The 16,442-nt window shown below is 57.0% G+C and overlaps 1 protein-coding gene across 1 annotated transcript in view; it reads right to left on the minus strand.

Moving 5' to 3' along the window:
* Positions 1–2,937: 2,937 nt before the first annotated feature.
* Positions 2,938–16,442, minus strand: part of SCN4A (sodium voltage-gated channel alpha subunit 4) — a 34,409-nt gene continuing 20,904 nt past the window's right edge. The window contains exons 14-24 of the mRNA XM_055257544.2: positions 15,832–16,308; positions 13,789–13,924; positions 13,006–13,160; positions 12,284–12,457; positions 11,440–11,562; positions 9,771–10,049; positions 9,426–9,479; positions 9,092–9,229; positions 8,176–8,280; positions 7,250–7,520; positions 2,938–6,398 (exon numbers count right to left, since the gene is read on the minus strand). Coding sequence (XP_055113519.2) covers positions 5,176–6,398; positions 7,250–7,520; positions 8,176–8,280; positions 9,092–9,229; positions 9,426–9,479; positions 9,771–10,049; positions 11,440–11,562; positions 12,284–12,457; positions 13,006–13,160; positions 13,789–13,924; positions 15,832–16,308 — 3,135 coding nt within the window. The 3' untranslated portion in view covers positions 2,938–5,175. The remainder of the gene's footprint in view (positions 6,399–7,249; positions 7,521–8,175; positions 8,281–9,091; positions 9,230–9,425; positions 9,480–9,770; positions 10,050–11,439; positions 11,563–12,283; positions 12,458–13,005; positions 13,161–13,788; positions 13,925–15,831; positions 16,309–16,442) is intronic.

Raw genomic sequence — 16,442 nt, forward strand, 5'->3', positions numbered from 1 at the left:
TTTTTCTTCCACCATTCAAGGCTCAAAGGATGTGTGGGCAGAGCACCCTGCGCTCTGCAAATCCTCCTGTCCCTGATGCCAGAGAGGGCTCCAGGTGAGGTCTGGAGGAACTTAAAGTGAAAAGAGTTATCTCCAGTTTCATTTCTACTAGAGCTTATTTGGATCTTCTCTCTTTTCTTGGTTAATCTTGCTAATGGTCTATCAATTTTATCTTTTCAAAGAACCAGCTTTTTTTTTTTTTTGAGACGGAATCTTGCTCTGTTGCCCAGGCTGGAGTGCAGTGGCACAATCTTGGCTCACTGCAACCGCCACCTCCTGGGTTCAAGTGATTCTCCTGCCTCAGCCTCCCAAGTAGCTGGGACTACAGGCGTGCAACACTGCACCCAGCTAATTTTTGTACTTTTAGTAGAGATGCGGTTTCACCATGTTGACCAGGCTGGTCTCAAACTCCTGTCTTTGTGATCTGCCTGCCTCGGCTTCTCAAAGTGCTGGGATTACAGGCATGAGCCACTGTGCCCGGCCCAACTTTTTGTTTCAATTGATCTTTTGTGTTGTTTGTATCAATTTCATTTGGTTCTGCTCTGATTTTTGTCATTTCTTCTCTTCTGCTGGGTTTGAGTTTAATTTGTTCTTGTTTCTCTGGTACCTTGAGGCATGACCTTACATTGTCTATTTGTGCTCTTCCAGAGTTTTTGATGTAGGCATTTAATGCTATGAACTTTCCTCTTACCACCACTTTTGCTGTATCACAGAGGTTTTGAGAAGTTGTGTCATTATCACTCGTTTCAAAGAATTTTTAAATTTCCATCTTGATTTTATTGTTAACCCCCAAATCATTCAAGAACAGATTAATTTCCATATATTTGTATAATTTTGAGGGTTCTTTTGGAGTGGATTTCTAGTTTTATTCCACTGTGGTTGGAGAAGATACCTGATATAATTTTGATTTTCTAAAAGACACATGCACACGCATGCTTATAGCAGCACAATTCACAATTGCAAAGATATGGAACCAACCTGAGTGCCCACTAACCTAAGAGTGGATACAGAAAATGTGGTATATAGACAGCTCTTTATGGAATACTACTTAGCCATAAAAAGGAATGAAATAGGCTGGGCATCGTGGCTCACGCCTGTAATCCCAGCACTTTGGGAGGCTGAGGCAGGCGGATCACGAGGTCAGGAGATCGAGACCATCCTGGCTAAGCAGGTGAAACCCTGTCTCTACTAAAAATACAAAAAACTAGCCGAGCGTGGTGGCGGGCGCCTGTAGTCCCAGCTACTTGGGAGGCTGAGGCAGGAGAATGGCGTGAACCCGAGAGGCGGAGCTTGCAGTGAGCCGAGATGGCACCACTGCACTCCAGTCTGGGTGACAGAGTGCGACTCCATCTCAAAATAAAATAAAATAAAATAAAAGGAGCGAAATAGCATCTTTTTGCAGCAACCTGGTTGGAGCTGTAGGCCATTATTCTAAGTAAAGTAACTCAGGAATGGAAAACCAGATATCATACGTTCTCACTTATAAGTGGGAGCTAAGCTATGAGGATGCAAAGGCACAAGAATGATAGAATGGACTTTGGAAACTCAGTGGGGAACGTTGAGGGAGGGGTGAGGGATAAAAGACTACATATTGGGTATAGTGTACACTGCTCAGGTGACAGGTGCACTAAAATCTCAGAAATCACCACCAAAGAAATTATCCAGGTAACCAAAAAAAACTACCTGTACCCCCAAAACTATTGACATAAAAAATTTGAAAAAACAAGTGAGAAGAAGCTCCCACTCCAGGGAGGGAAGACAGCACCCTGGGGGCACTCAGGCAACCCTGTAGAGATTCTCCACACCTCCCCTCGCACTTCACGCACAGAGAGCTGCAAGGTGGAAGGTGCCACAGAGACAATGGTAGGACACAGGGGGGCAGCCTGAGGGCCCCTCCCCATCCCCCACACCAGTGCTACATAACCTCAGGACCCAGGAAGAGAGGATGCAGAAATCCTGAAAAGAATTAAGTGCTTACTTATCTGGAAGAATACAGCCCTGGGAGTCAGAAGTTGTTACAGAAAATAACATTTCAGGCTAGGTGCAGTGGCTCATGCCTGTAATCCCAGCAACTTGGGAGACCAAGGCGGGAGGATCACTTGAGGCCAGGAGGTTGAGACAAGCCTGCGCAACAGAGCAAGACCCCATCTCTATAAAAAAACCATCCAGGTGTGGTGGCGTGTGCCTGTAGTCCCAGGCTCAGTCGGGAGGCTGAGGTGGGAGGATTGTTTGAGCCCTGGAGTTCGAAGCTGCAGTGAGCCATGATTGCACCACTGCACTCCAGTTTGGGTGACAGAGTGAGACTCTATCTCAAAAAAAAAAAAAAAAAAAAAAGAAAGAAAGAAAAAGAAAATTACATACAAGATTATATTTCATTCTCTGGGGTCTGTGGGCTAAACTTGCTGCATAAGAATATTCTTAGTCACAGGTCCATGTGACCCTGGGCTATCTGGGGTCAGAAGTCAGTCCTGGGGTCAGTGCCTCTGAGGAGAGGGAGAGGCTGTGCTATGTGCCCCACAAGCACCTTGAGGCCTCTGAGGGGGGCAGAGAAGTGAAGGGGCCTCTGGAGAGGAGGAGCTGGGGATACAGAGTCCCAAGTCCCAACATGGATCACCCGGAAGAGAGGGAGTGAGGTGCTGCCTGTTGTGGGAGCCGGGTCTTGACCCCTGATCCTATCTGGTCTCTTGGATTCCAGCTAAGGGGCTTTTGTAAGGAGGAGGGAGAGAGCTGGACTGGGTCAGAGTGGGGAGCTGGGGCCTCCTTATCCTGCCCGGCCCCCTGAGAGGCTCCTGTGTCTTCCATGTTTGGCTCCAATTCCCGCCAACCCTTTCTGCTTCTCACTGCCCTCAGCCCCCATCCACATCCACACTCTGACATGCAGAAGGGAGAAGCCACACACCAGAGGCACCAAGGAGGGTTTATTGTAAGAACTGTACAAAGGAGCCCCCCTGCTGGCCTGGCGTGGGGCCTGTTCCCCACTGGACCGGGCAGGAATGGGCATCCGTCTGCAGGGGAGGGGCCGCAGGCAGGGAGAGGCCGGACCAGGCTCATCTACTCTTCCTCTGCAATCTGCACACAGTCTAGGAGAATATCCAATCAAACAGATTTCGGAGGCTCGAGGGGCTGTGCCAGCCCAGGGCCCAGGAGGGCAAGGCAGAGGGGCAATGTGCCGGGCAGGAGAGACTGCCCCCATTAGACGAAACTTCTGAAGGAAGAGATGGAAGGAGTGGAGGCCTCCTTCCATAGAGGAGACACAGGCAGGAGGCAGGGAGCAGGGCTGCGGCCATGGGTGTGACGACGAGAAACAGGAAGGGAAAGAGAGAGGAGTGAGAGAGAGGGCTGTTTAGGCAGGACCGGGAGCAGGTGAGAGAGCATGGTGGACAGTAAAGACAACTCTGGCCCATAGGCATGGCACGTAGATGTGCACACACACACACACGTGTGCACACACTCAAGCATGCATACATGTCTTGTTTTGAAGGTTTTGCTGCTTCCTGAATTTTAATCAAACTTTTCATGAGAAACAAGAAGAAAAAGAAGAGGCACTTAGGCCAACAGAATGCCCTGAGTACACAACTTAACACATGCGTTCATACTCATCCACACACTCACAGCACAGATCCACTCTCCCAGGCACGGGAACCACTCCCAGGGACAGGCCTGCACAGTATGACACACCAGCCGTACTCCATGGACCTTGAAACAGTCCAGGGCACACTGACACACATATATACAAAGATACCCAGACACATATGCATAATGCAGGCACCAGTACACAGTGGTTCACACACACGTGTACAGTCACGTACTTGTACACACACACGGCTATACACACAGGCCTATAAAAGCATACAAGCAGACACACAGCCACAGGTACACACACAAGTGAATAAATCCAGTGACACCTGAGCAGGTCTCTCACCCCTCCTCCTCCGGGCACAGCCTCTGTTCTCCAGGAGTCAGCAGAGGCCTGGCCCTGCCGTGGCCAGAACAGCGGTGCAGCAGAAGTGCTTCTTCAGGCCACAGGAAGTTGGAAGGTTGAGCCTGAACCACTTGGGCCTTCCCTGCTGCATGCCCCAGGGTCAAAATATCTAACCTGAGCTCAACTGTACATTCTTAGGATCACTTTGGGGAGAGAGGTGGAAAAGGTGAGAAAGAGACGGGCGTGGGGAGATGAGAAGGGAGATCTCTGAGTCTGGATGAGGCTCCTGGGGCCCTGGCAGTGCTCACGGAGGAGTGAGGCAGGGAGAGAGGGAAGGGGCGAGAATCTTCTTACTGAGCAGCAGGTCCCTGACCCCCGCTCAGGTCTGGATGCTCGGGCCACGTGCAGCAATCCAGCTGGCAGGACCCAGCCTGTGTCACCCCACCGTGCTTCCTAGAGAAGGACAATTCCCAAGTGGCATCCTTCCTTCTGCTCTTCCCCTAGGGGCCAGCCAGGGGAGCTATGGACCTGGACGTAGCCTGGGAAAAGGTTTCAGGAGTCACCATCCCAGCCCAAAGCAGCAGGATCCAGTGGCCAATCAGGTTTTGAGGCTTTGAGGAGCTATTTCTGAACCAGTCACATTTCCCTTTTCCAGGGAATTCCTGAGCTGGCCTGGTGGGCGAAGCTGCACCCCAGAGTCAAAGGGGGTGGGCTGGCAGTGCCCTGGGGTTAGGTGTCTGCACTCCCTGAGGTTAAGACATCTTTGTCTGGGCTGGGGCTGAGGGGTCTGAGCCACTTCCTGGGGAGAGGCGAGTGACCCTTAAGACTCTGGTGATGGGGGGCAACTGATCCCTCCACCGCCGGCCAGCTCCTCCCCAAGTGAGGGGCAGAGATTTGAATGTTCTGACCTCCCCCAGGCCAAAAGGAGGGGCGACAGGGCCCAGAGGAGGTCAGAGCAACTTGAAGGTTAAATCATGGAGGCAGGGGCCTCAGACCCAGCATGGAGCCCCTGAGTGCAATTCCCATTTCCCATGGTCGGGAACGCAGGCGCTCGGGCCTGGGTGTCAGCCCCAATGTGGCCAAATCCTGTCCCCCATCAGGGAGCCAAACACAGTCCCAGATTCAAAGCCCTCCTCCCTCACTCTGTGTGCAGGCACCACGGGGGAGCTTTGGGGACTATGCCAAGACTCAGCGGGCCACCCCAACGCTGCCTGCTAGACAAGAGACTCCTTGACTCCTGGGCGCACTGTCTGCCCTGGGGGAGGGGCGAGAGGCCAGGCAGTGTCTGAGGGGCTGATGGGCATCAGCCCCAGAGTGGGTCCGGCGTCCCCTGCCTCGCCCTTCTCCTCCGGGCTCAGCGAGCTGCTGTTCCCATTCTCGTGGCCATACATCTTGCTCATGGTGTTGGCAAGCAGCCCCTCCTTCTCAGGGGCATCGTCCCCGCTGCCGTCGTGGCTGTGGCGGTACATGTAGGATGCCTGCTTCACAGAGCGCTGTAGCAGGTGCCGGCGGTAGGCCCTCTGGATCTTGATGGCGCACACCTCCTCGTGCTTCCTCTTGAGGGTGGTGGTGATGGGCTCGTAGGATACCTTGGAGGGGTTGGCCGCCATGAACTTCTCCTCCATGGTCTGCTTGAGGGCGTCCATTTCCCCAGAGTCACCCAGGACCTCTTTGGTCAGGGCAAAGAGGATGTCCAGGCAGTGGATCTTGTCTCCTGGCACCATGGGCAAGTCCAGCGTGATGAGCTTGATCTTGTTGGGCTTGGCGATCCTCAGAGGTTCCTGCAGGGTGTCCACGAAGTCTGAGAGGCGGCTGTAGGCGATGAACTGGGTGGCATCGGGGTCGAACTTCTCCCACGTCTCGTAGAACATCTCAAAGTCATCCTCACCAAGGGGCTCGCTGCTCTCCTCTGTGGCCACATTGAAGTTCTCCAGGATGATGGCGATGTACATGTTGACCACGATGAGGAAGGAGATGATGATATAGCTGCAGAAGAAGCAGATGCCGATGGAGGGGTTGCCGCAGTCACCCTTGACACTAGTGCCCGGGTTCTCCAGGTTGGGGTCACAGTCCGGGGGCCCGCTGTTGAGGATGGGGTTGAGGAGCCCGTCCCAGCCAGCCGACGTGGTGATCTCGAACAGGCAGATGATGCTGTTGCCGAAGGTCTCGAAGTTGAACATATCATCGATGCCTGACTCCTTCTTGACGTAGGCAAAGTTAGACATGCCGAAGATGGAGTAGATGAACATGACCAGGAAGAGGAGGAGGCCGATGTTGAAGAGGGCAGGCAGCGACATCATGAGGGCGAACAGCAGCGTCCGGATGCCCTTGGCCCCGCGGATCAGCCGCAGGACACGCCCGATCCGCGCCAGGCGGATCACACGGAACAGCGTGGGTGACACGAAGTACTTCTGGATCAGGTCGGAGAGCGCAAGGCCTGTGGGGAGGAGCTAGTGAGGACGCTGCCATTGGGGAGGGGGACTGGCACAGGGTGTGGGGAGCATGCGGGGCTCAGGGGGCCCAGCCTGGTGTGCTCTGCTCAAGTCTCAGAGCACAGCCCAGATGACTGACAGGTGAGGCTGGGCTCTCCCATGGGTCTTGGGTCCAGGGGCTGCAGCTTTGTCTTGATGGAACTGGGGGTGGGATACCCTGAAGTGGGGGAGTGTAAGGCCCATTCCCACGGCTGTTTGCAAATGCCACTGGTGTGTGTGTGTGTGTGTGTGTGTGTGTGTGTGTGTGTGTGTGTGAAAGAGACAGAGAGAGAGACAGAGATAGAGAGAGAGAGAGGGAGACAGAACAGCTGTGTGACTCTGGGTCTCCACTTCACTTGTTTGTGCCTCAATTTCCTTACCTGTAAAATGGGAACAACAGTTCCTGATCATGGCATTGTTATGAACAGCAGGTGAGATAACACCTGTCAAGTGCACAGCACAGTTGATGATAAATGGCAGCTAGTTTCTATCATTTAAGTACACGCATGACCGTGCACTTCTCAGTGCACACAGACATGGAACCATCTTTTACACTTTTCGCTCAGTACGTGGGCACCTGAGTGTGCGTCTTCTGGTCAGTTGTGTGTCCTGAGGTGCATCCATGTGTGCGTGGGTGACGATCTGCCTGTGTGCACACCCGTGTGCCTTTGTGCATTGAGAGTGAATGGCAGGCACACACAGGCGTGTGTCTGGGTGAGCATGTGAGGGTGCAGGGGCAGGTGTGTGCGTACGAGGATGGGTCTTCCCGAGTGCCTCAGCTCAGTGCTGCCCTGCTGGTCCAGCCCGCCCCGCTCACCCACAATGGACAGGATGACGACCACGAAGTCGAAGATGTTCCAGCCGACGGTGAAGTAGTACTGGCGCAGGGCGAGCATCTTGAGCACGCACTCCCCTGTGAAGACGATGATGAAGATCATGTTGATGTTGTACAGGATGTCCACCTTGAGCTGGCTCTGGTCATCTGTCTCCACCATCATGGTGACCATGTTGAGGCAGATGAGGATCATGATGGTGATGTCGAAGGCCTGCTTCGTCACGAGGTCATACACCATGCCCTGGATCTTGTTCTGCAGTATGGGTGGGAGTGGACGTGGGGGAGTTGGGGTGGCCAGGCCCAGACAGGACATGGACAGGCAGGAGACACAGGATGGCACCACAGCATGACACAGATGACAGAGACAGAGAGAGAGAGAGAAAGGAGGTGTTGGGGGTTCTGGTGGAGTCAGCCAGGGGAGGAGGGGTGACCCATCAGATCATGACAGGTCTGGGACCAGGTCATTTTATGGGGTTCATGGTCCTCCTTCCTCCCCCGGGGACCCCCTTCAAGGTCCCCTAGATGCTCCTCCCCTTTCTTTCAAAGTCATTGCTCCTGGGGAGGGTGTCTGGACATCCTCCTCCTTCCACTTGTGGGAGCCCTTGCCCCAGGGGCCACTGGGGTCCCAGGTGGGAGGTAGATGGGCACTGAGGATCTTCGCAGGGCCAGGTGAGGGTAAAGCAGTCATTGGCGTTTCATGGACAGCCTCTGTGCATATGGCATCTCTGTGGCACTACAAAGAAGTATCCCTTCTTGCAGGTAGACCAAGTCCCCTGCCCCTGGGGTGGGCCTAACCTCACCCAGGGACACAGCCTGGTGGGTGGAGGGCAGGAAATCTTTTACTCCCATCAGTCCCCTAGGCAGGAGCCTGGCACCACACACAGGACAGGGGGCCCAGAGGGCGGTACCTGGGGCCGGGGAATTGGCTTCTGAGGCTTCTTGGATCCAAGCTTCTTCATGGCGTTATAGTATTTCTTCTGTTCCTCTGTCATAAAGATGTCTTTCCCTCCTAAGTATAGTGGGATAGGGCTTGTCAGGGTGAGGTGCAGTTCTCCTTTCTGCCTCCAGGACCCCCCACCTCAGGCACCACCTTTAAGGCAGCCCCCGCCCCTGTAGATCGGCCTGGAGGAAGGGGGAGGGTCAGAGATGGAGGGACAAGGGGAGAATGGGGGACCGAGGAGACGGGAGGGAAGGGGAGTGGGGATCAATGCTGTCTTGCAGCCTGTTTCTGGCTACTTTTCATCAACATCTCGCTGAGTCCTAGAGTAACCCACAAGGCAGGTTGTAGCAGCCTCTTTTTTTTTTTTTTTTTGAGATGGAGCCTAGCTCTATCGCCCAGGCTGTAGTGCAGCGGCGCGATCTCGGCCCACTGCAACCTCCATCTCCTGGGTTTAAGCGATTCTCCTGCCTCAGCCTCCTGAGTAGCTGGGATTACAGGTGCCTGCCACCACGCCCGGCTAATATATATATATTTGTATTTTTAGTATAGACGGGGTTTTACCACGTTAGCCAGGCCAGGCTGGTCTCGAACTCCTGACCTTGTGATCCACCCGCCTCGGCCTCCCAAAGTGCTGGGATTACAAGCATGAGCCACTGTGCCTGGCTCAGCAGTCTCATTTTACAGATAAGGACACCGAGGTTCGTGGAGGCCAAGCCACTTGTTCAAGGTGGCCTGGTGGGACTGGGACCCAAGCTAGCTGCCTGAACCAACAACCTGGTAGGTGCTCAGGCGGCATTTGTGGATTTGCGCAATGGAGAGTGGACAAGGGAGGCAGGAGGGAGACCCAGCACGGGGAGGGCCCGGGGGGCTGGGCTGATACTCATCTTCTTCTTCTGCTGGTTGAAGTTGTCAATGATGACACCAATGAAGAGGTTGAGGGTGAAGAAGGAGCCAAATATGATGAAGACGACAAAGTAGAGGTACATGTAGAGGTTCACCTCGTACTGCGGCTGCTCCTCCTTCTGCGGGAGCCACAGGGTGGGACGGCGTGGGTTTGCACGCTGGCTTCTCCCTGTACCCCACAGCCCTGAGGGCAGGACCCATCCACCCCCAGGGCTGCCGAGTCTCGGGGACAGAATGTGCTGCCGTGTCTCCCTCCAGTCTTAAGTCCTCTTCCCTGGCTGGCTCACCAGTGACATCTCAGCGACCCCGACTCACCTCCCGGGAGTCCACGGCTGCATACATGATGTCCATCCAACCCTTGAAGGTGGCCTGAGAGAGTGTGGTTGGAGAGTGAGCCGGGGGGCTGCTCCCTGCTTTCATCATCCATGAATTTCCCTCCCCCGCCCAATCCCTGCCAGAGGCCGCCTGCCAGAGCCCCACTGGGCAAGCATCAAGTAAAGACCAGAGAGGTCTAGACACTGCCTGGGGATCCCACAGCATTGGAAGCAGGGTGGGCGGTCTCCTAACCAGGAATGACATTAGGGTTGGGTACAACGAGAGGGACCGGGGTGGGGGGCGCCTCCATCCAGGTTCCCGGCAGGGGTGGTGGGTCACACTCACCACCTGCAGGAGGGAGAGGTAGCCCAGACCCACGTTGTCGTAGTTGACCTTGACATTGAGCCAGCGGACCTGGCCCGTGTGCATGAGGCTCTCGCACTCGGACTTGTTGTTGACCTCGGAGATGTCGAACCTCTCAGAGGTGGTGGTGTTGATGCAGTAGTAGAACTTGCCGGCAAACAGGTTGACACCCATGATGCTGAAGATCAGCCAGAAGATGAGGCAGACGAGCAGCACGTTCATGATGGAGGGGATGGCGCCCAGGAGAGCGTTCACCACCACCTGGGGGCCAGGGGGTCCATTGCCAGTGCCTCTCCCAGCCTCTGAGAGAGGGCTCCCCATCTCCACGCCATGCAGGGGACCAGGCAGAGCTGGGCATTGTCAATTAGGGAGGGCTTCCTAGAGGAGGGCCGACCTGCTGGGCTGTGTGTGTGCAGGTTGGGGGTGGTAAGAGGGAGGGGGAGGGAGCTGCAGGCCTGGTGGTCAAGAGGGCTCTCTGCTTGGCTGGAGCCATCAGCCCAGAGTAGGGGTGCTGGGTTTCTCTGGAAGCAGCCTGGTCACGGGTCACCAGGCAGGAGACAAACACTCTTAGCTCAGCCCCCATAGGAAACTCAGCTCACGTGACCCAGCCCCTGCTCATGGGTTTTCAGCCCCAGAGCCCCAGACACAGGCACAGAAAAGAGGGCACCAGGGTCTTTGAAGCAGCAGGAACTCTAGGACAGAAGACCCATCCCCACCAGCCCTAGTCACACAGCCCACCTGACCACTGCAGACGGGGCTGGATCTGACACCCCTCTCTTTTTAAGGAGGAGCCCTTTCATGACCTCTAGATCGGGTGGCACAAGCCTGGTGTGCCCAGGGGAGCTCTATTCCTGGTTGGGGCACCGACCAGCTGCATGGCCACAGGCAGCTTGTTTCCCCTCAACGGGAGGGCTCCCTGGCTCTGGGGGGTCAGAGGGCCCAGCATTCGGCTGGCCTCTTGCAGGGACAGGAAGGGACCACTTGGGTGGGCTCGCCATGGCCTCCAGATTTGCCGAAATTTGTCCCACTAGAGCAGGTCTTGCTCCCGGCAGACCTCTCTTCCTGAGGAACTCCCATTTTTCTTGCCCCCAACCCTGTGTTTACCTGCCACTTCTGCTCTCCAGGGCCTGAGTGGATCTTCCCCAAACTGACCCCAAGCTCAAGGGCATGGCCCCAACCGTGACGCCAAGCTCATCAGTGGGGGGTGAGGGGGAGGCTCAGAGCCAGGGTGCAGGCAACTTGTTTCAAAGCCCTGGGTGGCTCAGTCTGAGGCTGGGGAGGGCCACCCATAAACCCACTCATAAACCACTCATAAACACCACATAAACCTGCCTTCCTTCCTCCTCTTCCCTGGCCGTGGGGCCCGCCTGGGTGCTTCTGCAGTCTCTGCTCCCCTCAAGTAGTGGCAGAAGCAAGCTAAGGGCGGGCTGGATCCGGGGCTGAGAGTGGGAATGGGGCAGGCAGAAGATAGCCTGTGGGGAGGACAGCTAGCAGAGGTGGGGGCCAGACCTGGCCTCAGGCAGGGCCATGGGTCCAAGCTCTCTGCTTCCCTCTGGTGGTGGTTGGAGTATAGACCTGCACCCTCCACCCTGCAGTGAAGGTGGCCGGTCGCCCATCCCCAGCCCACCCCAGAGGCCCCTTCAGCACCCACCCTCATGCCCTCGAATCGGGACAGTGCCCTTAGGGGACGCAGGGCCCGCAGTGTCCTCAGGGATTTGATGGGTCCCAGCTCCGAGTAGCCCAGCCAGTTGGCCACCAAGCTGATGATGGAGACCTGCAGGGGAGGGGTGAGGAGGTCAGTGCGTGCAAGGCCCCCAGCCTCCCCTCAAGCCCAGGCCACGGGGGTCTTTCTGGACTCACAGCTCCTGGCTGTCTCCCTCAGATCCCCTCCCTAGTGGGTGGTCCTGTCCGGTGGGAAGAGCAGCCCTGGGACCTGTCCCAGTACCTGTAGGAGGCTGGCACCACCTCAGTGATGTCATCAACTAACTGGGGATGACTGTGAATAGGAGGGATGGTACCCGACTCCTTCAGGAGGCCTGTGAGCCCATCTAAGAGGCTAAGAAAATCCTCCATTCCTGGCCGGGCGTGGTGGCTCACGCCTGTAATCCCAGCACTTTGGGAGGCCAAGGTGGGAGGATTACTTGAGCCCAGGAGTTCGAGACTAGCCTGGGCAACATAGCAAGACCTCATCTTAAAAATAAATAAATAAAATGTATGAAGTAAGAAACTCCTCCACTCCTATTGGCAGGGATGGTAAGTAGCCCTTCTGCCTGCTGTCCTCCCCCAAGGCCTCTTTTCCCTGAGGAGAAGGGAAGGCCTCCCAGTCCCTAAACCCTCCCTGGGCAGCTGTGTCCAAGAAGGGCAGTGCTGATCGAGGGTCTGACTCTGGGGGTGGCCTCGGGCAGGTCCTGCCCTTCAGGGCGTGGGCTTCCTGAGGTCCCCGCCACATCGACAGCCTCTGGATGTAGCTACGGGGCCAGCATGGGGGGACTCACGTCCACGATGAGGAAGTCGAGCCAGCACCAGGCATTGGTGAAGTACACCTTAAAGCCGTAGGCCACCCATTTGAGTAGCATCTCCATGATGAAGATGTAGGTGAAGACCTTGTCAGCATATTCGAGGATGGTGCGGATGACTCGACGCTGCTCAATGTAGATGTCCTCGAAGGCCTGGGGGCACCAGCACCACCAGGGTGGCTGGGGTCCAGCAGGCTGGGGCAGCAGCCAGGTCTCCTGCCCTGCTCTATGATGCTGGTTCCCTGGGGTCTGCCGTGGGGGTCCAGCCCGAGGGACAGGCTGTCTGCATCTCCTGGACTCCCACCACCCATCATGGGGATGAGCGCGTTTCCCAGTGGGTAGAATCCCTCAGCCCCACTTCCCCAAGCCCAACAACAGCAAATTGCAATCGTCTGCTGGGCAGGTCCACAGTGACACATCTTCAGTCCTGCGCCCCCAGTTCCCAGGCTTCTCCTGCCTCCTCATCAGCAGAGAGTGCACAAAAGTCAGCGCCTATGTAATAAGGGAGGCACCTCTGCCATGTTAAGAAAGTCAGCACATCCTATAACCTATCCTGGAGGCACAGCGAGTTCCTTTAGGATTCTCAGGGTTTGGGACTGACCAGAGCATGGCCCTTCCTGTGCGTGGAGATGGGGAGCCCCAGGAGGACCTGCTGTGGGCCTGGCCCCTGCCCCTGACCCGTGCTCCCAGGCAGTGCCTACCAGAGCCCCGCTGCTGAGCAGGATCATGAAGACAATGAAGGTCTCGAACCAATTGTGCTCGACGATCTTGAAGCAGGCTCTGCGCAGAGTCCACCACTTCTTCCCGCGGCCCTGGGAGATGTCCACGTAGAGGCAGGGCCAGCGCTGCACGCAGGCTTATGGTGGGGGGGGGGGGCAGGGACAGGCACCACATCATGGGCCTGGGGTTGCCTTGGGGTGCACAGTCAGTGCCCTCCCACGGCGTCCCAGGATGCCCCTCTCCAGTTCCCAGACCCAGGGCCCCCACCTCCTCCCTCACCCAGCTCCATCTGGCTCACATGGGGGACTCAGGGCCTCCCTCCACAGCCAGATCCAACATGCGACAACGGCTGCTGGGGATGGGCATGCAGAGGAAAGGCCTCCTGGCCCCCAGCCCCAGTGCTGCCCCACCCCCCACCTTGCCCAGGCAGTTTCCACCCTGCACAGCCCAGCAAGCTCTATGGACAACGACATTTCTCCAGTGCCATGTCCTGAAGGCCTTGCTCCCTGAAGACGGAGGGGGGAATCTCAGGAGCTGACACCCACACTCCTGCACGTTCGCTCCAAGCTAGGTCTGCACCAAGGGCTCTGCATGGATCTTGTGCCACAGTTCTGGGCACGCACTGCCACCACCCCTAGACACGTGAGGCATGAGGACGGCTAGGCAGCCCCAGGTTCGTGTGCTTTTGGTCCTGGTGTAGCCTGCCCCTTGCAGGGGCTGCAGGCCTGGGGGAGACACCCAGACGAGGTGGGGGGTGCCCTCACCCTCCGTGAAGCACTCCTCAGGCTGCTCCCCCTCGGGGTTCTCCTCTGCCTGCTCCTCAGGGTCCTCCTCGGGAGGCTTGTAGTCAGCCGTGCTGCAGACGGACGAGTTCCCATCATAGAGAGGCTGCGGTGGCTTCTGTGGAGGCCACGGGGTCACATGACATCTGTGTCCCTGAGAGACCCCCTCATCCTCCCACCAGATGGGGCAGGATGGGAGACCAGAAGGGAAGGGAAGAAGAGAAGGAGGAGCAAACTCATTCATTCATTCATTCATCCAGCCCTGGATGGTCGAGGAACCATGGGGACGTAGGTGGCCCTGGTCATGCCCGCATGACACTTACATAAGGAGTAGGGCGGGGCTGATGCCTGCGAAGGGATGGTGAGGGCATGAGGACACATGCGAAGGCCTCAGATAAGGGAGGAGGCTGGGACCCCGGCCCGAGTGGGGTGTCTGGGCGGCATGGGGGGCCTGAAGGTAGCTCTGAGGGGGCAGGGGTATGAAAAGGGGTCAGGATGGAGCCAGCCTGTCACAGCCCTCAGAGCATGGGCGTGTGGTGCCCCTAGCGTCTGAGCCTTCCCACCCCCAGGGTCTGTTTGGCTGAGGAATCCAGAAAGGGTGGAAAATGTTCCCCAGCCAAAGCCTCCATCCCGTGCCAAGGGAACCTGATCAGTGTTGGGAGCGGGAGTGGGGGAGGCGGGTGCTCCGGTCGGGCCAGGCCTCCTCCCACCTCCTCCTGCTGGGCCAGGCCAGCTTCCCGGCCCCAGCCTCCACCCTGCAAGGGACCCCCTTCAAGGCTGAGGGTGAGGCCTCTGAAGAGAAGGAAGAAGAGGGCAACTTGGGGGGCAGCTCTGTATCCAGAGTGGTGACCAGCAAACCACCATGGTGGGGGGGCGTCCTTGTTTTCAGTGGACTAAAAGGGAAACTGAGGCACAGAGTGTTAGGTCAGCCAGGGCATCCACTGAGTTGCTTGCCCCGATTGTGCACCCAACTCCCTAAATCCCCCATGGAGTTGTGCTCACCCTCCTTGAACAAGTCCCCAGGCCCCGGCCCCGGCCCTGGCCCCGGCCCCCGCCCCGGAGAGCCTGGGACTTTGGTGCTTTCCAGCTCCCCTGCCACCTGAGTGCCTCATACCGAGGTCCGTGCCACAGTTGCCTGGGTATTTATAGCTCACAGGCACTCGGTCCCTGGTAAGCCAGCATGCCACGTATTTGGGGGGAATAAGGAGTCAAAAGCTTTCAGGGCAAAGTTCATTAGGCTCAGGCTGATGGTGCAGGGGTGGGCAGGGGCCCCCGTCTTAGCTCCTGTACGAGTCCTTTCCCTGCCAGAGGTGGGGAAGGGGGCTCAAGACCCAGGCAGGGTCCCAGCCTCAGCCTCAGCTGCTGGGGGTGACCACCACTGCGTTCCTGTCCCTTCCTCCCCTCTCAGTGGAGGGCTGGGGAGGGGCATCTGAGCCCAGCAGCACACCCCCTGCATGGCTGAGGGGTCAGGGCTCCTGCCCGAGGCTTCTGCCCTCCTTGTCCCCAACTCCCATTGGCCCCTGGCTCCTCTCCTGAGTCCCCTGCCTGGATCTGGCACTTTGGCCCACACTGGGAGATTGGGAGCAGACCCAGGTGGGGTCTAAACAGAGGTAGAGGATAAGTGTGAGGACTGGGCAAGGGGCCTCAAGCCCAGAGGAGAGTATGTGAGAGAGGCCTCGCAGGTCCTGGTCCTGGAGCTGCGGTGCCCAGGTAAAAGCAGCATGTCCAAGGGCACCACCTGCTGGTGAGAGGGGCCCAGGCGTTCTGGTCCGAAGGAATCAGGGTTTCCGGACAGACAGGGTTGATCATAATAACCACATCAATAACGATAGTGACAGCCGGCACTCACAGGGCGCGGACTGCATGCTTTACATACAGCGTCTCACATAATGCTTGCAACAATGCCATAGGGCACCACCCCCATTTTACAGCTGGAGAAACTGAGGCTCAGAGAGGACTTAGGACTTGCTCCAGGTCACAGGAGAATTTGAAGCCGGGTCTGTCTGAGCCCTGGCCCCGGCTCACCTTGCTATCCTCAGGCTCCGAGAAAGTGTCGGTTTCCTCCTCGGTGGGCATCTCCAGGTCGGACTCCTCAGAGGCGATGGGCACCTGTATGGTCAGGTAGGGGTTGTTGATGAAGTTAAGGTGGTCCAGCTCGATGCTGGATGGGGGACTGTCAGCCAGGCCCATGTGGTTCAGGATGTGATTGTCCTTCTTCAGGTCCTCCTCGGGCGGCTCCTTCTTCTCGTCCTCGGGGGCAGTCTCCCCTGCCTCTCCAGCCTCCCCGGCCCCGTCAGCCTCTCCGAGGCTGAGCATGATGTCCTTGGGGCTCAGGATCTTGCCATGCAGCAGCCCCAGGAGGAAGGCCTTGGCAAAGCCGATGCCCAACTTGATGCGCCCGATGGCAATCTGCAGGTTGTTCATCTCGCCGTCCTCATCTGAGGCTGCCAGACTGTCGGCGCTGAAGGAGCTCAGCAGCAGAGCCAGGAACAGGTTCAGGACCTGGGGCATGGGGTCAGGGGGAGCCTCATATCAGTCCCTGGGACCCAGAGGGTGCCACCTTCAGCTGGCACAGGGGCCCTCGGTCTACAGATCCAAACTACCACATGTTGGGCATTTAAAAGAACGCCACTTAA

This window comes from Symphalangus syndactylus, chromosome 20, assembly GCF_028878055.3.
Source record: "Symphalangus syndactylus isolate Jambi chromosome 20, NHGRI_mSymSyn1-v2.1_pri, whole genome shotgun sequence".
In the NCBI taxonomy this organism is placed as follows: domain Eukaryota; kingdom Metazoa; phylum Chordata; class Mammalia; order Primates; family Hylobatidae; genus Symphalangus; species Symphalangus syndactylus.